The following is a 21,197-nucleotide window of genomic DNA, read 5'->3' as shown; positions in this document are numbered from 1 at the left end:
AAACTGCTGAAGTATGTTTACTGTGCTAAATTCCATATTACCATTGGAAAAGCTGCTTGCTTTATAAATGTTGGGCTTTCTCTTTTCTCAGATTCCTCATACGAAGAAGCTTTGGGGTCCCGTTGTACTGTGAAGCATTGCTGATGGACCTGCATACTAATGAGGTGCTTGAGTTTTGTCGCATCCCAGAGGATGAGAAGGAAGAGGATGAGTGGGAGAACCTGTCTAGTATGATACATCTTCTTAACTCATCTAAATCCCCTAGTTTTGTTCTCAGCCAGATGACTCAGAATTCCAGTTTACATCCCTATTTCATATTCTATGGCTCTTGGGAGACAAGGACCAGGTCTGGGTGAGTTAGGGCATGGCTAATGGAAGACAGTCTTGTTTTTCTGTTGTCAGTTCAAAGCCAGCCCTGTAACTAACAGAATAAAGAACATGAACATTTCTGTGTCCCTGGTTCAAATCCAGCTCAATGTAAGTAGAAGTTTCCTGCTCGTGTCACTTTATGTGCTGGAAGACACCAAGATACTATGGCGAGGAGAGTATAAGACCTTACATAGAATACAAGAATACCTAGCTCTTCTATAGTACTTTTAATCAGCAGCTCTCAAAGTATTTTACAAAGGTCAGTATCATTATCCCCACTTTACATGTGGGGAAACTGAGGTACAGCACAGGGAAATAATTTGCCCAAGGCCACCCAGCAAGCTAGTGGCAGAGCTGGGAAACAGACCCCAGATCTCTCAGTCCTCATCCAGTGAGCCACCCACGAGGACACACAGAATAGAATAGATCCGGGAGTTCGCCTCTAACTGTAGCCAGTCCATTCTGAGTCCAGAAATCCAATCTTGGCTGAAAGGAAACTTCTTTACTTCTCTGCGCTACCAGCCAGTAGCTTTTTAAGACACCAACTCTCATACCATTTAACTTGGGGATGGTCTCACAACAGATCCAGCTGCCTCTGCCTTCATTTGAATTGTCCTTTGGATCTGGGCTTTAGAACAGGAGCTGTTCTCAGTGAAGAGGAGGTGACCAATAGTGCAGCTCTGCCATTAGCCTCCCAGATGCACTTCCGTTGCTTATTAGAGAAAGAGTGAGGGAAACAGCACCGTTCCCATGGCCTGCTGCGGATATGATTCATCTGAGGCCATGTGGCCAGTAAGGGGATTCACAACCGCATTGCAGCCCAGGCTATCAAGGACGCTTAGAAGTTTGACTGACCGTAGTCTAGATCTATGGCTACATCTGGACTACATCCCTCTGTCGACAAATCAAGCACATTGAAATTGCTAATGAAGCAGGGATTTAAATATCCCTGCTTCATTAGCATAAACATGGCCACCGCTTTTTTCGAAATGGAGCTTTTTCAAAAAAAGTGGCAGTCTAGATGTGGAGCTATCGAAAATAAACCCTTTTTCGACAGATCCTGTATTCCTCAAAAAATGAGGTTTACGGGATCTGTTGAAAAAGGCTTTATTTTCGACAGATCTGTGTCTAGACTGCCATTTTTTCGAAAAAGCTCGATTTAGAAAAAAAGCGGCAGCCATGTTTATGCTAATGAGGCACGGGATATTTAAATCCCTGATTCATTAGCAATTTCAATGTGCCTAATCTATATCTCTCTGTCAACAGAGAGGTGTAGTCTAGACACACCCTATGAGTCCCTTTGCATTTTCTGGCAAAGGGAACAAACACTGAGCAAAAGAAGCTGAGTTTTACAGAGCCCTTTCCGACAGTGCGGAAGACTAAAATAAGACTCAATTCTTTAGCTCTCATGAGCTCGGGAATTCACTTTTTGTATGTGTTTTTTAAAATGAGCTCAAACTGCAGTGAAGACATGCTTGCAAATGATTCCTTCTCTCCACGCAGCCAGTGCCGTCAGATCGATACCCTACCGAGCGCCTCTCGCCTCCCCCATGGAAAACAAAGAGCTTTACATTTGTACCATCAGGAAGGAGGTGGACCTAGACAATGTTCCACTCCCGCCCAGACTGAAAGGTGAGTCGCTGATCGGCTGGTGCTCGGTGCATCTCTGCAGAGGCTGCTGTCTGAGGGACACAGAAATACCCAGGGAGCTGAATGTCCCAATGCGTGTCTGAGATTCAGCATGGAGAAGGGCTAAAAGGTTCTGGGAACTTTATTAGATCCAGCAAGGGCGGAGCATTCAATTAAAGGGTTATCTACTGCATGTACCAGTGGTGCACAGCACCAATCAAACGCCATCCTTTCCTCTTATTTAGCTACGGGAAGAATTACCCAGGGTTGCTTGGGTCCTTAACTCAAATAAGCTTTGTTTTTCTTCATTTAAATCATTGCTCTGGGGATGTGGGGGCGGGGAGAGGTCAGTGAATAGGCTGCCCTTCGGAAAGAGGATAACTCAAGCTCTCTCTCACCGCAGTAGTCTGGGGTCTGGTGAGAACTACCTCTCCATGGACACTGCAGCTCCAGTAGGCACAGCTGGGGGAAGGGTGCATGTTCCCCAGCTGGGGACAACAGACACAAACGAACAGACAAACTCTCTGAAATAGACAGCAGACAGCTGTCCCTTTCTCCACCCCTGCCCTCTGCTGGCCCAGTGGGGTTATAGCTGTCCTGGTCCCCATCACTGGCCCCTTATTTGCCCCCATGTGGTCATTCTGCAGTATAACTGTCCTTCTTACCAGACTCCTCCCTTTCCATGTTATGAGAAACAATCGAATTCCAGGCACATTGAAGCCCTCACCTTGCCTTAAGTTATGATAAGAGGAAGCTGCATACCAAATGTGGTGTTCCTAGCTCTTACTGTTGAGGAGGAGTTTTTGAACAGACAGACATTCCTAAAATATATAGTAAGATCTAGGTATTCCTGCCTCCCCCCATTGTTGTAGAGATGTGAGCACCTTATGATTTGTAGTGTATTTAGCTCCATAGCTCCCCAGTGAACCTGTAAAGTATTATTTCCATTTTACGCATGGGGAACTGAGAAAGAGGGAATCATACGTGACTTATCTTATGCTTCATGTCACACGAGATCTGGGACAGGGAGCTGAATTGGAGTCTCCTAAGTCACAAGCTTACACCTTTTCCTCTGAGTTCACATCTAAATAGACTTAAATGATTGGTTGCAAGGTACCTTGAATACACCCAAATTGTACAAAACTGCACTCTGGGATTTCCTTTTGGTTGCCCAAAGCAGCTCTGTTCACAAACAATGTTTCCCTAAGGCACAGAGTCTCAGTCTATTGATTTGTACACAGGGATCCAAACAGAACTCTGCTACTTTTCTGGAACAGATTCAGGCTAACGATCAGAAGGTGAGGAGACTATCCATGATATATGGAATTAGTGTCCTTATATTGGAGGCAACGTGTTGACAAAAGAAACAGGATTGAGCAGGCTTCCACACGGCTCACGTTCCAGTTTCATCTGACTTTGTTTACCAGGGACCACACTCTAGGTCTGATTCACTTATGCCAATCAATTAAGTTAATGGGGTTACACTGGTATTAAATGAGCATGAGTAGGAAGGGAGAATCATTGTCTGGACCTCTGTGCAGCATCCCAAAGATTGCTAGCCTCTGACTAATGTCCTGCGAGTTAACACAATCACAGGAGGAAGTTACTGCATCATTGACTTTTTTGTTTGCAGAGATTGCTGTGGCTCAGCTGGACCGCTTGAGCTCTTCTGAACAGATGGCGGTTAAATGTGCGGCTGTTATTGGCCATACATTTACCCCAGACCTGCTGCTGTACATCCTTCCAAAGTGGACAAACAAAAAGATGGAGGAGACACTCATGAGCCTGATCAATTCCCATGTGTTTGAGTATGTGGGAAAAGAAGCCAGCGCTACACAGGCAGTAGGTGCCTGCCTTTCACACACCCCTCCTGGCCCCCTGACGATGCAGACTATGGGGCCAGAGGAGTCTGAAGGTGAGCAGAGCTTTAAGTCTCCAGAAGCCCCAGTGAGCCCTGGGAACTCCTTTGTTCCTCTCTCTTCTGGCCAGACCTTGGAAATGATGAACTAACATCATTTTGCTTGGTCCCTGTGGGCCTGAGCCCATGCCCATTGAAATCAATGGATGGATTTCTTTCCCTGAATTTCACAGAAATGTGGATCAGGCCCCGTGTACATCATCAGTGGCCAGTGACGGGAGTTGAAATGCCTCCTAATATTTTGTATTCATAATAGGGATTCAAAATACCATTTAATCGTTGAACCAGTTAAATGTGATGTTTAACCGGTTAACTGATTACAGAAAGGGTTTCACGGGGTGGGGCTGTCCCACCCGGCGCCAAGGCCTGCCACAGACAGGGGCTGATCCGAACGGCCAGAGCAGCCCCTATCCGTGGTGGGGCCCATGGGGCTGGAGCAGACTCCTGGCTGTGGCAGGTGGGGAGCTGTTCCTGCTCCCACTGGTTAATTGGAACCAATAAGCATCACCTATTAAGAGTAATGCTTACTGGTTAACCGTTCACATCTCTAATTCATAAGTGCTGGGGAAATTATTCCCTGGGAGATTTGGGAGAATTTTGCACGGGGATCTACAGCATTGCCTCTGCTTTATTGTTATTTGTTTGTACCGCCCCCTAGAGGTGCACAGCGCTTTAGAACAGCCTGTTTCCCCTCGGATCTGATGCAATAATGTGATAAAGGAATCGTTGCTGTTTTCCAGCTATTGGTGCTGCTCCTCACTTCAGCCTGCAAGAGGAACTGAGTGCGTTGCAGCAGGACCAAGCGCTGCGGTTCTGCACTCCTCTGCTGCGAGAAGGGGCCTATGAGCTGTGGCTGGAGGAACAGAAGGTGGCCCTGCACTTCCAATGTGCTGCCTTCCTGGAGCACAAGGCTCACAAATGCAGAAGCTGTGGTGGGGGTGACTTCATCTCCTTCCACCGGGATGTCCTGGACATGCAGATGGGCAATGTAGACTCTGCGCTGGGACAGGGCAGTAAGACCAAGGACACGGCTCTGTTGCTTTCAGAAGAAACTGGAAAGAGGCTTCCAGTGGGCTTAGCACAAGGTAAACTGAAGTTCTTACTGAAACCCAGACAGTAGAGCACCAGAGGAAATATCCTAGCAGGACTGATAATGCATAGTAGGGTGACGACGTTCAGGAGTTTGTAGTTCACACTAGTGCATGGGCTCTCTTGGAAGAGGATGAAGATGAAACCTGCAGTCGCTGGAGCATAACATTGCAGTGTGTTGACCTGTCGCCCCAGTGTCTTGAAATCTCCTGTCCTTTTTCACCCTGCAAGGTGCTGTTTGTCCATTTGATAGCTCCAGTTTTGGAAAAAGAATAAGGAGTCCTGTAATAGAGAGGTAGCTGTGTTAGTCTGATCTCAGCAAAACAAAAGTTCAGATCTGAAGAAGTGGATCTGGCCCACGAAAGCTCATCACCTAATAAACTATCTTGTTAGTCTTAAAGTGCTACATATTTTTTTCCTTTTGTTTTAATAAGGAGTCCTGTGGCACTTTAACTGCTAACAGATTTATTTAGGCATAAGCTTCCATCGGTAAAAATCACTTCATCAGATGCATAAAAGCTTACCCACAAAAATGTATGCCCAAATAAATCTGAGGGGTAGCTGTGTCAGGGTGTGTCTAGACTGCACCTCTCTGTCGACAGAGAGATATAGATTAGGCACATCGAAATTGCTAATGAAGCAGAGATTTAAATATCCTGTGCCTCATTAGCATAAACATGGCTGCCGCTTTTTTTCGAAATGGAGGGTTTTTTTTTTAAAAAAAGGCAGTCTAAACACGGATCTGTCGAAAATAAAGCCTTTTTCGACAGATCCTGTAAACCTCATTTTTTGAGGAATACAGGATCTGTCGAAAAAGGGTTTATTTTCGACAGATCCGCGTCTAGACTGCCGTTTTTTAAGAAAAAACTCCGTTTAAAAAAAAAGCGGCAGTCATGTTTATGCTAATGAGGCATGGGATATTTAAATCCCTGCTTCATTAGCAATTTTGATGTGCTTGATTTGTCGACAGAGGGATGTAGTCCAGACGTAGCCCCAGTCTGTAACTTTAAAAACAATGAATAGTCCTGTTGCACCTTAAAGGCTAACCAAAATAGATAGAGTCATGAGTTTCCTTAGGCAAAACCCACTTCCTCTGATGAAAAGGAGCAGAAATAACAGAAATCAAGAGCTACATAACAGCAGAAGTACCTGTTAATTGTAGGGACCACTTAATTAGCCTCATTAACAAGGGTCCTGCAATTGACAAGTACTTCTGCTATTTATATATACATATCTTGGTTTCTGTTATTTCCACTTCAGTTCATCTGATGAAGTGGGTTTTGCCCAAGGAAATTCATGGATCTATATATTTTGGTTCATCTCTATGGTGCCTCAGGACTACTCATTGTTTCCAAATACATCTCTTCATCTTTGAAGTGCCACAGGACTCCTCCATTTTGTTGCAGCTACAGACTAACACAGGGACCTTTGAGATTTGGCTCCAGTTTTGGAAACTCTGCAAATGTGTTTCCTGCTTCCATCAAACAAATGATAAACGAGGAAGATCAATGAGCATTAGCCAGCTTGAAATCTGCGTTGCCACCCGGAGAGCCAATATAGAATGAGGTCACCTGGCTGGCTGTGTCAGGCTTATTTGGTGCCATGTCTGGTTTCTAATAGATCAGAAATCCAGATGCCTCTTGAATGAAGGTCAGAACACACTTGGGTGCAGGTCCACTGCTGAGCATTGCATAAGGGGTTAGCGGAATCACAACCAACTTCCTAATGTCTCAAACATAAAGATCAAAAATAAAATTCCAGGTTAGGGGTTTGCAGTTTGTAGCACTTCCAATGTAGAAGTGATTTTGTCTCATCAGTTTCAGATGCAGCAGAGATGACGGATGCCTCTCTGGGGCAGGAACTCACCATAGAAACTCCCACGGCCTCGGGTGAAGGTAAAACTTCTTCAGCTGTCCACCTGGGAACACAGTCATATAGAATGAGGGCGGTTTGGAAAGGGGGATATAGAGAGAGGAGCTTTTCTGTTGTTATGGCTGCGTAAGTACCTACATGGCTCCCATTGCCACAGAATCTGAGAGCCTCGTGGTTTTTAATTGTTTTTATCCTCACAACAGTGGTGGTAGTAAGGCACAGAGGGACCAAGTGACTTGCACGAGATGTGCTGCACTTCTGGTGTGCACAGAATTTCAAGTGAGTGTTACCTCTCTGCCTCAGCAAGAGAGTGGTTTGCTGGAATGCAAACCGTGTGTTAGCTCACTGCCACAACAGTCTGTTTGCCGCACCAGAAAACCCCTGGAGATGGCACGTCTAGACCTTGCCTTGTAGGCAGCCTTCAGCGATCCCCAGAGAAATCTGTCTGCAATGTCCAGTCCTCCTCGCTGGGTATTCACAGAAATGAACCAAGCGATGGTGTGTACGTACATATAAACACACACACACACACACACGGCCTGTTACACACCTCCCACCTAGCCTGTTACTTACACACACACACACACACACACACACACACACACACACACACACAGCGCCTCCAACCTGGCATGCATATACATACGTGCCCACCCCACCTGTTATGCAAGCGTGTACGTACACACACACACACACACACACTGCCTGTTGGCTTACTGAGGACACACTTGTGAACTTAATACATGTCCCTGAGATGCTTATAATAAAGCTAATCATCTGATTATGAGTAAAGAACAGATGCTTAGAATAATAAAGAAATAGATTTAAGTGTTATTGAGCAAGAGAAAAAGAGATAGACATGGTTACAAGCAAAACATATGCTTTCTAGAGTCTAAAACTTAACAGTGTAGAATCCTGACCTCAGGCAGTTTTGTGCCCACAGTCATTTCTCTGAAGTCTGAAGGATCAACCTTTCAAGATTCCAAGAGCGCTGGCTTATATTGTTCCTTAAAAGACAGCTAAATAAGGGGTTCTCTCCTCTTCTTATGGCCTAGCGCCCCTTTGGGCTGTGTTCTCTGAGCGTGTATCCTCAGAAAAGTTTTTCTCTCCTGCTGCTTTTGCTCCAGGAAGTTGACACCATCACCTCTTCCTCGCCTTCCTCTCAATTTGCTCTCCCTGTGGATTCAATTGCAAATGAACTTGCAATTGTCTCTGGCATCACCTAGCTGAATTTGCAACGGGGAAACAGGGGAATAACACTCCTCTGTTTAGATCAAACTTGTTTCCCCTGCCTTCATAAACATGTTTACAGAACATAGTATCAGTGCATATACCTAACTCTTTATACACACCGACTACATCTACACTAGCATGATTTTCCGAAAATGCTTTTAACAGAAAAGTTTTCCGTTAAAAGCATTTTCAGAAAAGAGCATCTAGATTGGCAGGACGCTTTTCCGCAAAAGCACTTTTTGCAGAAAAGCGTCTGTGCCAATCTAGATGCGCTTTTGCGCAAAAAAGCCCCGATCGCCATTTTAGCCATTGGGGCTTTTTTGCGCAAAACAGTACTGTGCTGTCTACACTGGCCCTCTTGCGCAAATTATTTGCGCAAGAGGGCTTTTGCCCGAATGGGAGCAGCACAGTATTTCCACAAGAACACTGACGATCTTACATGAGATCGTCAGTGTTCTTGCGGAAATTCAAGCGGCCAGTGTAGACAGCTGGCAAGTTTTTCCGCAAAAGCAGATAATTTTGCGGAAAAACTTGCAGTCTAGATGCAGCCACCCCGTACGTAGGTCACACAGGCATATCTATCAACAGTGTGCCACCAGTTTTTGTAGGACACCTTACAAGGCTAAATGTTCTGCCAACTGTGTTTTGGGTGTGCCCTTTGCCAGCTGGCAAAAAGGGGCTTTTGGGTTCACACAGGAAATTAGTGGTGGAGTAGTGAAAAAAAATACCAAGTCTTTAGAGTCCCTAGCTAACACTGAGCCACCCTTCCTGCTGTTGTGTTAGAACACACCTTATTGTTATGAATGCCACAAAAATGCTAACACCTTTGTCATCAAATATAGCAAGAAAAGCCAAATTCTGTTGGCCACTAACTCTATACAGAGCCTGTCAATGCAGTGGTAAGAAATTAAAAGCCAACTGGCTTTATTCGCTAATTAAGATTCATTTGCGATACAGCACCTTTCTAGCGAAAGATCTCAAAGCAATTTTATAGACTTAATTTAGTTACTATATATAGAATTTAAACACAGGCATCACATCATACTTACCTGTGGGGTGGGACCTTCAGCTGCTTAGCGGTGCATGAGAACACAGCGTAACAGGGTAGTTGAGGAAATGAAGAAGTCCCCATCTTAAACCACGAAGCAAATTTTGGAAGCTAGAACATGATTCATGTAAATTAAAAAATTCAACTTCCTTTTCAGATCATTTACAGTGCAGGGCAAAATCAGCCATGAATAAACAGGTGTTGCCAGATGATCATCTCAGGTATGGTGTGTGGGGGAATCTTGGATCACCTGAGTTCTGAAAGCAGAAGTTCATTCTTTGGGGATGGCTTACGAGAATGGGACTGGAAATGGGATAACAGAACTTTTCAGCTCCAGGCTAGGGATGTAAAATCCCGATCAATTAGTTAACCAGCTAAATGTTAACTTTAACCAGTTAACTGATTAAACGGAAGGGGGCAGGAAAGGCCGCTCCAGCCCCACTGCTTACATATCCCATGGGGCTTCCAGCTAAATCTGCCCATGGGCCCAGAATTGGCAGCCCACGTGGAGGCTGGCAGTGCTGGAGCAGCCGTCCACCGCTGCTCTCTGGGTCCCAGTTAACCGTTACCTGGTAGGTATCACTTGTTAAGGGGGATGGTTACCTGTTAACATCCCTTCTCCAGGCTGTTAATTCAAAGCTGGCTCGGCTAGCGCTTAATCCAAAAATAGCAGTGAAAGTAACTTAATCTTCCTGTCCTATTGCAACCCAGGTCCCTGCCAGCTCTTTCAATAGCTCCCTGCTGGCTTTTGCTGCAGCCCCGCCAGCTCTCTGCACTGGCTTACTGTCACCTCTGTCTAATACCCATCAAGATGAATGGGCCTGCTAAGAGGGAGGGGAAAAGGGGCAGCTCCTACTGCAGCAGCAGCAGCGCCCGCCCGGAGCCCTTGGCCTCTTAAATCATTACTGGAAAGCTGCTCCGTGTGGGTCTGAGGGCTGGGGGGGCAGCACGCTTCATGCAGTGCGGGGGGGGTTGGCTACCCCATGCTCCTGCCCCTTTTGTAAGCACAAGTGCTGCTCCCTCCCCCACCTTGCCTAGGGGCCAACGTGTGTGTCTCCTCTTCCCATTGGCAGACTCCGACTGACCTGGGTGAAGGTGGGATCAGTCAATGATAAAAAGTTACTGCCGTTTTTTTCCAGGATATTGCACAATTCTTAGGGTTCGGAGCAGGGTGACAGGAGTAATTAAGGGCCTGGGGAAACTCTCATATGAAGCAAGGCTGAATAGGCTGGGCTCGAGATATAATAAAAGAACAAGTAATCTGTGGCTTAGAGAAAGTAGATGGGGAGCTTCTGTTCTTTCTTGCTGCAAGGGACAGCCAATGAAATAAACAAAATACTTTTTCCTGCAGTGTATAACTGGAACTCACTGCTATAGGAAATCAGATAGGCCATGAGTTTAGCAAGAATCAGAAAGGGTGTCAACACTTGTAGGAGTAGCAAGAACATCCAGACTTACAGCAGCCAATGCTAACAAACATAGGAAGGGGATTAAAAGCTCATGCTTGAGCCAATTTCTGTCAATGAAGACCAGGGTGAGAAATAGTGGGGGTAGCAGATTATCTCACATATTCCTGCTATGGGGTTCTCACAGCATCTGGTGACACAACTTCCTCACTGCTAGTGCAAACATGATACTGGGCTAAATAGACCTTGTTTGATATAATCTGGAAATGCCTGTGTCACAAGTCATGATTGCTCTTCAGGAGCCTAGGTATGGGGCTAGAAATGCTTCAAACTGCATTTTCTGTCTAGATAGGTATGACCTCTACCACTATAGTGTCTGGACACCTTAATTACTGCACAGCAGCCCGTGAGGTACAGAATTATTATTATCCCCATTTTACAGATGAGGAAACTGAGGTGTTTGCCCAAGGTCACACAGACAGTCAGAGGCAGAGAGGGGAGTCAAACCTCTATCTCTTGAATCCCAGTTCAGTGTTTTAATTACAAGCCCATCCTTCCTCAGCTGGTGGGGTCATGCCAGAAAATTAGGGGATTGTTGGTGGTTAATATTTTCTGCAGTAGGGGGCACCTCCAAGGCCACTGTGGACACAGGTCTTGCTATAGGATCATCCCCAGAGGATTCTTTAGTGATATTCAACTTGGGCTACAGCTGGCTCGCCCTCTCTTCTCGCTCCCCACAGGGTTGAACAAGAGTTCCTGGACAGGGTGGACAAGATTATTATGCATCATAAACGTGGCAAAGAGGAAGCAACAAACCTGGCGCCCTGTGAATGTGGAGAGATACTGGAGTCAGTGGTGTCTGCCTTAGCCCGCCATTGCCTGAGGGTGAAAGATAGAACCCTGGCCTTTTTTTACCTGCTGGAGTCTGCGGCTGCTTCCCTATATTTATCCAATAATTATATGGTGAGTTAGCCTCCCTGTGTTCCTCCTTCTCCATCTGACCTAGCTCTGCAGCCGGCTCGGAGTGTTTCCTCTGGTGAGCGAGTTGGGTGGTCAGAGGTGTGTGTTCTGCGCCCAGCATGGCCCTGTGTCTCACTGTATCGTTCTGTGTTTGCTTGAGGCATACTTGTATTTGAAGAAAGCGAGTGGCCTTCAGGGACTATCAGCGTCGGCCACGTTCCCGTGTCGGAAGAGACCGAAACTGAAGATCAACCCATTTGAGGAGGCCACCTTCTGTAGCCTTCAGGGAGAGGTAAGAAGTCAGATGGACGCTGGCGGTCGCCCAAAGAGGATCCTGTTCATGGGATTGCTGACTCATGCCCACAAGAGCTCCATCCCTGGAGGTTTTCAAGTCCCGACTTGACAAAGCCCTGGCTGGGATGATTTAGTTGGGATTGGTCCTGCTTTGGGCAGAGGTCTGGACTTGGTGACCTCCTGTGGTCTCTGCCAGCCATAGGATTTTATAACTCCTGGGCAAACCCCTCAGAGTTCTGCCATCCCTCCGTCTCACCATTGGCACCTTAAAAACAATTGGAGCAAGACCTCCTGCTTTTTGCTGTCTAGCTGCCGGGACTGTTGTGTTTTGCTAGTACAGTGAGCAATCTGAGCTCTGGCTGCCTAGAGAAGCAGGTATACTATTTCCCCATCTCTGCTCCTGGCTCTCCTGTCGGATGCAGACTCTGCCATCGCCTTGCCACAGTGGCTCCTCCAAATCTTGCTGCCTCCTGATTTGATTGCTGCAGTGTTTGTGAGGCACTCGGATACGAGCAGGGACCACCAAAGAACCTAGAACCTGACCTCCACGGGTCCTCTCCCCTAAATGCAATCACGCTGTGACATTGCAGGAATTGCCTTACTAGTCACTGCCCCTGCAGGTCTGCTTCAACATGGGCCAAATCGCACTGGCCAAGAAGCTGATCAAAAGGGCCCTCTGCTTATTGCATAAGAGATTTCCCCGGACCTGGCTCGGAGCCTTGTGCCAGTCATTACTGGAGGAATCCAAACACTCTGCGTGCCGGACTCAACAGCGTCAGGCCCAACGTGCTGAGTAAGAGGAGAGGAGGGATCTTGATTGTGGGAGGACTGATTAAGAAGCGGGTTGATGATTGTGGGCCTTAAGCATTCCCCGTATGCTGAGTGCGTGGGTGGCCACCCAGGAGAAATTCAGACGCTGTCCAGTTGATTAGCACAGCACCCACAGCCAGCAGCATCTGTTGCTGCTGGTGGTGCACATCAGCACATATTTGGTGCACACAATTAAATTTATTCCACACATGGATGGAAAGAATTTAGCGGGAATGTTGGTCTTAACCCTCATTGCTGGTAGCTATTCGCAAATGTCACCCAGGAAACTGAATGCAATACGCACGATTGGCACTCTGTTTAAGAGGATTTCTGTTGGGCCCCTTTGCCTGAGCTCACATTATTTAATTAGGAGTTACTGAATATGTTTGAATTGCTGTGACCGTTAACATCTCGCTGTGTCTCTCCAGTAGGAAGGCGTTAGCTGTCCTGCAGCAGCAGATTCACTGCCTCTCCTTGCTCTGGCGGCTTTATAGTCTGGACTCCACTGCAAACAGGAACTACTCCCGGCTGGCAGCCCTCATGGAAATCAATCTGGCAGAGGCATCTGAAAACAAGATACAGGTGTGGGCGCCTCTAGCAGTTCTGGTATAGCTCGCAAAGGGCTGGCGACCAGTGTTGCCTCTCTAAGATTTTCCATCCATGAGCGGGGTGAGTTTTGTTTTGTGCATCAATACTGAGGTCGTGTGCGCTTGTTCGGAGGTGTGCCGCTGTGGCACCCACCAGTGGTGCTGCTCCAGCCCCCGCCCACGTGGCCCTGCCCTTGGTGCAGCTAAGCATCCTGGCCCTGCACTCTCCCACCAAGCCCAAGAAGGAAATACCCAGAAGGTCTCTAAAATGAGGACATTTGGGGTGCTGTCAGTCTTTCTCAGGGAACTCAGGGTGAGGTTGATTGACTGCAGAAAGGCTTTGTATCTTCACGGTGCAAACGACACGTGAGGTGGCAATTGACAAAAGGAAAAAAAGGGCTGTTTGCAACAGAAGCTGCCACTAGCCCAGCCTCGAGAGCATGGGGCAAAGTCAGAAGTCAAATGTGTTTCCACGTTTGTAGTTAGAAAAGCCTCGGTGGCAATCAACCACGGAGTGTCACTGTGATGTTTAAAATACTCCCCTGTGTTCATCTGCTCCAGTCCTCTTCCTTCCAGCTTAGTGCTATTATCTAGGTAGGGAAGGGTTCTTCCATCTAAACGTGTCATCTACAATGAGGTGCCCTGTCATGTTTGGGCAGAAGCCCCAGGCTTGTTCCCAAACTAGGTCATCTCCTTGGCTTGCTGCATGGCTTTTCCTTCAACAATCTTGTGTCTTCTTTACACCGGTTTGTGAATTTCAGCAGGATGAACTTTCATATCTTCTTTAGATCATTTCGACGTATATGGATTTTTCACAGTTCTCCCAAAGCATGGGCTACAAAGACGAGTGGCTGAAATACGAGATGATGGCTATCCAGAGAAGTTCCCAGTGCGACTTCACCTTCACCAGGGAAAGGCTGCTAATGATGGCCCAGTTAGCTCAGACACTGGCCTATAGCAAACTCTGCTTGGGTCATCTGACCCGATCCATCCAATTGGGTGAGTTCTTTCTAGTCAGCTGTTGGGGGCAAGGGTTTATATCAGGGGGAGGGAATCTACAGCTCAAGTGCTGGATCTGGTCCCCGGCTTGTCTGGATCTGGCCCCCAAAACTTGGGGCTCCCCTGAGCTGGGGTGGTGCTTCAGCCCCCCTTCCATCCACCCTGCAACTCCAGCCCACTCCTCTAACCCACCAACCCCCAACCTACTCCTGCACCCTCCCTCCTGCCCAGACCTCACACTTCAAGCCCACTTCCTGACAGCCCCATCCCACACACTGAACCCCGCATTTTGGCCTCACCCAAGAGCATAGAGGGACCCATACAAATCTGCTAACCTGGGTCCCTCCATGCTCTGGTGTCAAGAGGAATGTGGGCAGTGGTTTTGGCATCTCAGTTGGGGTTTTTTCTTCTTTTCACTTGTGTGCAGCTCCCGACTGATTTTTCTGTGGGTCAGCATCCCCTGACCCAAACAAGGTTCCCCACCCCTGGTTTATATACATACATCCACACACCATGGACAGAGACCTGTGTATTCTTTCTTCCACAGGCTTTCAAGCTCATACCATGTGTGTGCAGCTCCGGAAAACCAGCCTCCACTGCCTGGTTCTTTCAGTCCTCTTCAAATCTGCATTTCTAAAGAACAAGTATTTTCCTCATTTCATTTGGCTGTTTTAACTCACTAGAGTTGGGGTCCTGATGTTGCACTGGCGAAGTTGATTGATAGAGAGGTAGAAGAATGAGTGTAAATGGGAAAACGGGGAAGCATAAGAATGACAGGATAGAGATGGAAAAAGGGTGTGGAAGATGGTGTGATTAGTGGCAGTGTTCGCTCTAATTTTTTTCCATCCATGGGCAGAATAAATTTTGTTATATGCACTGAAGCATGTGTAGATGTGCACCACCCATAGAAACACATGCGTGGACAGTTGTGGGCACTCTGCTAATGAGATGGGCAGCACCTGAACCTCTCCTGGGTGGCCGCCCATATGCTCAGCTTATAGAGAACACTGATTGGTGGATGGAGGTGGGGTGGGAGGTGTGGATTGATTTTTAACCAGGCAAGAATCAACAGTATGTTACAGCAAGCTGCCAATTCCTGCAAGCATTTTCAGGTCATTTTCCTTAGGACTTCCCCTTTGCACAACAGTATCTCAAGGGATGGTTTATATTGACTCTCTTAGACCATGTGGGTCTCGTTTTGTAGGTACGCCCAGTGTATCAGAGTCTTAGAGTGGCTATGGGAACTCGCTACTCAAGAAGAGAGCATCATTGTCTTGGCATGTTTCTATTCGGCCTGTTTGGACCTGCTGCTTTGCGATGCTGGTAAGCGCTGCCTGGTATTTAAGAAGGGTGACGGCTCTCTGCTAGCCTCTTCCAGGATACTCGTCGGGCACAAGAGGGGACCAATCTGTGTGAAGTTCCTATGCTGGCTGGGTGGGTTGGGTGACCGGCAACATCCACCATGGACAGTTTGCTACAGAGCCTAGGAGCCCAGTGTGCAAGGTGCTGTACAAACGCAGAATAAAGACAATCTCTGTCCCCAAAAGCTTACGCTCTAAATGTAAGAGAGACTGTTCTTTCATGCCCAAGCTCAGAGTCAGAAGTTTTGTGATGGTCACAAAAGAGCACAACTCGGAAAGGCATCTAGTCTCTCCTGCAGCTATCTAGGTTTCTCTTCTAGTGAGCCATTTTGTGTGAAGAGGGATGTCATTGCTCTCTACCATGCATTTTTTCTACTGAGAGTTTTAATATAAGCAAAGAAAATCCCTGCTGGCCTACGCAGGACATGTTCTTTCTCAGGGACAGTTTTGAAAGCTGACTCTGGGCTGCTGGTTGGGCATGAGAGGGAACCAATCTGGGTGTTACACAGACACACACGACTGCCACGCTTAGAGGAAGCACACACAGCAGTGCTGGCTGTGTGCAAGGAGATGTCTGTCTCTGGTTCTCACCTGTACGATGCAAGATCAGGGTGATAGTTTTGAATCTACCCTACATCCGGCTTCTGCCTAACAGGGCTCCCTATTAATGGACAAAACATCACAAGAGAAAACTGTTTTTTGATCAAGTAGGTCCTATAAAAATAACTTCATTTCCTAAAGCCATGGCCTTAGCATTCAATAGGCCACCACTGGAGAGCACAGGTGCTTCTTCTCAGGGAGCACCACTTGGTAAAGATGCCTTCTCTAGGCAGAAAGGTAATTGATGTCTTCATGTTAACTCGTTGTTCATGCTTTCTGGTGGCACTATGGACATGGCGCTTCAGTGTTCACTAAAAACACCAGATTCAACCAGCATCCAGCCGTGAGTTAGACCCGGGCCTGGCAAAGTATGGCCCACGGGCCACCTCTGGCCTGTCAGACATTTTATTCTGGCCCTCGAGTTCCTTCTGGAAGCAGGGTCGAGGGCTTATCCCGCTTCACCCGCCCAATGCTCATCTAGGGTTGCCAGGTGTCCGGTTTTGAACCCGACAGTCCAGTATTTGAGCTTTTTGTTCGGGAAACAAATTGAGAAAATAGAAATGTCCGGTATTTTCCATGGCCCACCTTGTTCCTCCTCAGCCATCACCGTGACCTGCTGTACAATTTCCATACCTAGATGTAGCCCAAGGCCAAGCCTTTGCCCATCCCTGAGTTAGACTGAGGAGCCAAGGTCCTCGCTACCAAGCACGCACCGATACGAAGGGCTGTTCTGAGGTCTCGTCTCTTCCTACACTGTCCTGTTAAGGTGGCATGGAGTGCAATGGCTCCTCTGATACCCATCTCTTTCGCAGGGTTTGATTACCGGCCCATTGAGGAGTGCCTGCAGTTCATAAACCAATATGAAGCCAGCTGCCTCCTGAAGTCTCAGAGCAACATCATGCTGAGTCTATATTCCTCTTTGGCCATCTGGTAATGCAGGAGTCTCATCCGATTCCTCTCTGTGTTGGGGCGTTAGTTCTCTCTCTTTTGTGGGCTGTGGGGAAAGCAGCAGGGTCCCGTAGGCATGGAATTGAGTGCAGAGAATTCACCCACTAATGCAGAATCTATCTTAAAACAAATAAATAAATAAACCCAGCTTGGAGACCTACATTTCAGTCTTTAGGCAGAAGCGGTCTGATTTTCAAAGTGCTGGGTCTCCGCTGCTCCTCTTGGCTGGAATGGAAGCTACGGTTGCTCATCCGCTCTGACAATGAAATGGCCCTTTTGTTGAACTGCCTATGGTACCTAAGGAAATGGGGAGACATTCACCTCTGAGCAGAGGCCAGTACAAAAGCCTTTACAGTCTCCCTCAAACCCTCCAAACAGAGGCAGCATTTTCCTCATTTGTCCTCTCGTTATGAGCAGCTCGGCAAAGCAGCCGGCGGCTCTCTCCACGCTGGTGCGAGACTAACCACGGGGGGTGTTGAGGGCAGGGTAAGCCGTCTTGGCCGGGGGTGAATGGAAGAGGATGATGGCTTTTTTTCTTCTTGGCTTGGAGGTTTGGCAGACTCCAGCAGTGGGAGCTGTTTGAGGACAGTTTCACAAAGGCCCAGCGGCTGGTGAGCAGAATGAACGCTTCCCTTTTTGGCACTCATGGCTTCTTCCGATTCCTCGAGTGCCAGGTGCTGTTGCTACGGAAAGTCATGGAAGACACGCCTGAGAAGCTCCGCGAGATTCGCAGCTCAACACTCAGGGTGATTTTTTTTTTCTTTTGTGTCAATCCAGGGCTTATGGAAGGGAGGGACTGGTCCCAGGCAGGTACTGGGCACACATAGCTCTTCCCATTTGGATCTGCTACCCTCTGTTCTCTTCCAGTCCTGGTGTCCGTCATACTGTGACCCCACGCAGCTCTGCCCATGCACAGCACTCCCCACATGCCCATGCCAATGAACCTCATAAAACTCTTGCAAACATCTCCCACCGCTGCCCACTGGGATCAGCAACGTAGGGAGCCCTAGCATAGACAGGCAGCTGCCAGCATGTTAAGCACCACGTCCCCGCCCATGCTCAGAGCAGGTCTCATCTCCTCTCTTTAGTACGTTGACGAATTCCTTTCTCGCTGCTCGACGAGTCCAGTCTACCACACAAGGGTTTACAGCCTGAAAGCCTCTGTTAACCTCCTGGGAGATGAAGACAAGAGCCAGGTCCCTTTGCCGAAGGCTCTCAAACTTTCCGCCGCCCCCCACAACCGGCTGGAGGAAACGTCATTCAGCATGAGCCCCGACAACGTCCAAAACGAGGTCAGTTGCGACTCTTCCCTTTGAAGACCAAGGGAGCTGAACGCTGGGGCACCAGTAGAGACAAGGTGGACAATGGTAGTGGCAGCGCCATGGGTGTTGAGTAGCAATAACAGTGTGGACAACACCCCGGGGTGCTAACTGGGTCCCAAATGACTGTGTTTGCTCGTGCACACAGAGGGGCAGGCTCCTGTTCCGTCTGGTTGCTATTTAAAGCAGCGGTTTCCAAACTAGGGTCATGACCCAGGACTGGGTGGTGGAATGTGGAGCACTGGAACTCATGGCTGCAGGGGGATCAGGTGAGCAGCGGGGGTGCTAAGGCAGCTCCCTGCCTGTCCTGCACCATAGACTGTGCTGCACCCCAGAAGCAGCCAGCAGCAGGCCCAGCTCCTACATAGGGGGAAGAGAGCGCACAGGGCTCCATGCACTGAGCACTAGCTCCACACTCCCATCGGCTGGGAACCTGCTGCTGGCTGCTTATGGGGGCAGCATGGTCTGCAGTGCCAGGAGAGGCAGGAAGCTGCCTTAGCCCCCCCGCTGCACCCCTGAGCGGGAGCCACTCAAGGCAAGCCCCTCCTGCCCCAGCCCTGACACCCTCCAAGCCAGATCCCCCTCCACACCCCAAAGCTCCCGTCCTCAGCCCCTTTCCTTAGCCCACCCTCAAGTCTAGTCACACGGCGTCAACAATTATCTTCAACTGGGCCCCGAGAAAAAACAAGTTTGAAAACTGCTGACTTAAAGGGACTGTGCCACACACCATACCAATCAGAGGGGATTGTCAGGGTCTGCGGTGGGACTGATGTGAGTCCACAGAGACCCCACTGGAGAAGTGACTTTGTTGCCGGTTCAATATTTAGCCTCCCACGTTCTGTTCCCCCTAATATACAATCCCTGCTACACTGCAGGGTTAGTTGCTGAAGAAATTCAGAGATTAGACCTTAAGGGCAGAGGGTCTGTGTTTCGTTTACTTCAGGGGAAGGGAACCTGGGGGCTGGATGCGGCCCCCAGCTTGCTTGGATCCAGCCCTCAAGGCTCTGGGCTTCCCCCCAGCATTGGGAGCCCACGCTAGCACTCCAGCCCCCCCCCGCCATCCTCCTGCAGGGATGAGGCACACAAAATCAGCTAGCTAGGGCCCTCCAGGGCTTTGGTGTGCAAGGGGACTGTGGGGAGTGTCTTTCTCCTTCTGAATCGGGGCCACCTTTCACGTGTGTGGGGCCCCTGGACTTATTTTTCTGTGGGTTAGTGGCCACTGACCCTCCCCAAATTTTCCTCACCCTGGTCTACTCTATTTTCACCTGCCCTTTATAGGCACATCCCATGGCACCTGGGCATCCAAAAAGACTAACAGGAACTCCCATTACAGCCATCTTATGGCTGCTCCAACATGGCTAGCAGGGGCCACTGTGAAAGATGAGCTTTCAATGTCCCTTCTCATGACCTTTAGCAGGCTTCCTCCCTGGTGTTCTTAGCCCCTGTGGCTCAGAGATCTGGTTCTCTTGCTATAGAGGGCCCAGAGGTCATGACAGAAGTTTGGGAAGGGGGACAAACAAAGTGCACTTTCCTTTCTGCTCTGTGATAACTCCGCCTAAGACCTTACGCTGGATGTTTTCTCCTTCTCCCGCCATGCCTTTTGGCATCAGCTCAGCCTCTGCTATTTATTAACTGTCCTGAGATTTCCTTTTTCCCACGCAGCATCAGGGCCTGGGCAGAGTCGCAGAGCAGAAGGACAGCAAAGATCAGGATGAAGGGTGCACACGCGAATACACGAAGAATGCTGCATCAAGGCTGAAATCCAAACCCATGCTGAAGGGACCGACCTTTGTTCATCGCCAGCCGTGGAAAGCTCCCACCTCCCGCCATGTGTTGGCTGGTGGTGAGCCTCTGGAATATGTCAATATTGCCCTTCACACCTTGCCATCAATGTCCAAAACCCCCCGGAGGGATGGTGACAAAGCCTGAGAGGGCAGGAGAAACTGTCAGAGCAGGGACATGGTGGAGGGTTTGCTAGAATCCAGAGCACATACATTGAGAGATTCCCTCATAGAGCAGAAGCCAGCAGAGAATTCTAGGAAGGACATGGTGGAAAAATGGGGGAAAGAGTCACAAAGGGGTTCTTTTCGTCGGTGTATTGTAGTGGTGTGTATGGGACTTGGGAAGATTGGATATAACTTTGTACTCGAGGGGTACGATGACCCAGCAAACACACACCTGGGACTGGCCCGTTGTAGCAGGGTGAGGTTCTGAGACAGTCCTACGGAGACCCCACTTCCAGCAGACACATCTCGATAGGGGGATTAAGAACTTGCACCTGAATCCCTTGAGCCCTGTATACGAACAGTCCTGCTATGGAGACTGTTCCACTGTTCTCCCAGGCACTCATTCGTCCTGATAGAGCGTTGGGAAGGCAGGGCATTGCTGCAAATAATCTTTCCCAACTTAATCCATCTCCTGTCAGGACACGCCACAATTGTATCAACCGCCGAGATGTTAATGGTCACCGTTATGTGTATCATTTATAATACATTTATTTAGGACAGTCATGATGTGCCCGAGAAGTGAATGCAAAGCGCCTCTCTCACATACTTGCCCGCTCGCCGTTAGCTCTGCATTACACTGCAGTTTTACTTACATAATCATAGGAGGCACCAGCTGAGCAAAGCTCTTGCATCTCACGGAAGTCAGGAAGTGTCCTCGTACGCTTAAAGTTAAGCATGAGCTTCAGGGCTTTGCTGAACTGGGGCCTGAGGCGGGGAGGTGATTAAAGATAGCCACTGGGGCGCGACTG

The 21,197-nt window shown here is 48.4% G+C and overlaps 1 protein-coding gene across 1 annotated transcript in view; it reads left to right on the top strand.

Moving 5' to 3' along the window:
* Window positions 1-21,189, top strand: part of LOC102449359 (adenylate cyclase type 10-like) — a 38,546-nt gene extending 17,357 nt beyond the window's left edge. The window contains exons 16-32 of the mRNA XM_075909855.1: window positions 92-228; window positions 1,873-2,001; window positions 3,632-3,913; window positions 4,657-5,001; window positions 6,823-6,900; window positions 9,316-9,379; window positions 11,305-11,527; window positions 11,685-11,816; window positions 12,439-12,611; window positions 13,057-13,210; window positions 14,004-14,214; window positions 14,762-14,858; window positions 15,419-15,537; window positions 16,988-17,105; window positions 17,674-17,869; window positions 18,212-18,415; window positions 20,105-21,189. Of these exons, the coding sequence (XP_075765970.1) occupies window positions 92-228; window positions 1,873-2,001; window positions 3,632-3,913; window positions 4,657-5,001; window positions 6,823-6,900; window positions 9,316-9,379; window positions 11,305-11,527; window positions 11,685-11,816; window positions 12,439-12,611; window positions 13,057-13,210; window positions 14,004-14,214; window positions 14,762-14,858; window positions 15,419-15,537; window positions 16,988-17,105; window positions 17,674-17,869; window positions 18,212-18,415; window positions 20,105-20,371 (2,929 nt within the window). The 3' untranslated portion in view covers window positions 20,372-21,189. The remainder of the gene's footprint in view (window positions 1-91; window positions 229-1,872; window positions 2,002-3,631; window positions 3,914-4,656; window positions 5,002-6,822; window positions 6,901-9,315; window positions 9,380-11,304; window positions 11,528-11,684; window positions 11,817-12,438; window positions 12,612-13,056; window positions 13,211-14,003; window positions 14,215-14,761; window positions 14,859-15,418; window positions 15,538-16,987; window positions 17,106-17,673; window positions 17,870-18,211; window positions 18,416-20,104) is intronic.
* The last annotated feature ends 8 nt before the right edge of the window (window positions 21,190-21,197 follow it).

Source organism: Pelodiscus sinensis, chromosome 27 (genome assembly GCF_049634645.1).
Source record: "Pelodiscus sinensis isolate JC-2024 chromosome 27, ASM4963464v1, whole genome shotgun sequence".
Classification (NCBI taxonomy): Eukaryota; Metazoa; Chordata; order Testudines; family Trionychidae; genus Pelodiscus; species Pelodiscus sinensis.
This window is presented reverse-complemented; position numbering and strand designations above follow the sequence as displayed.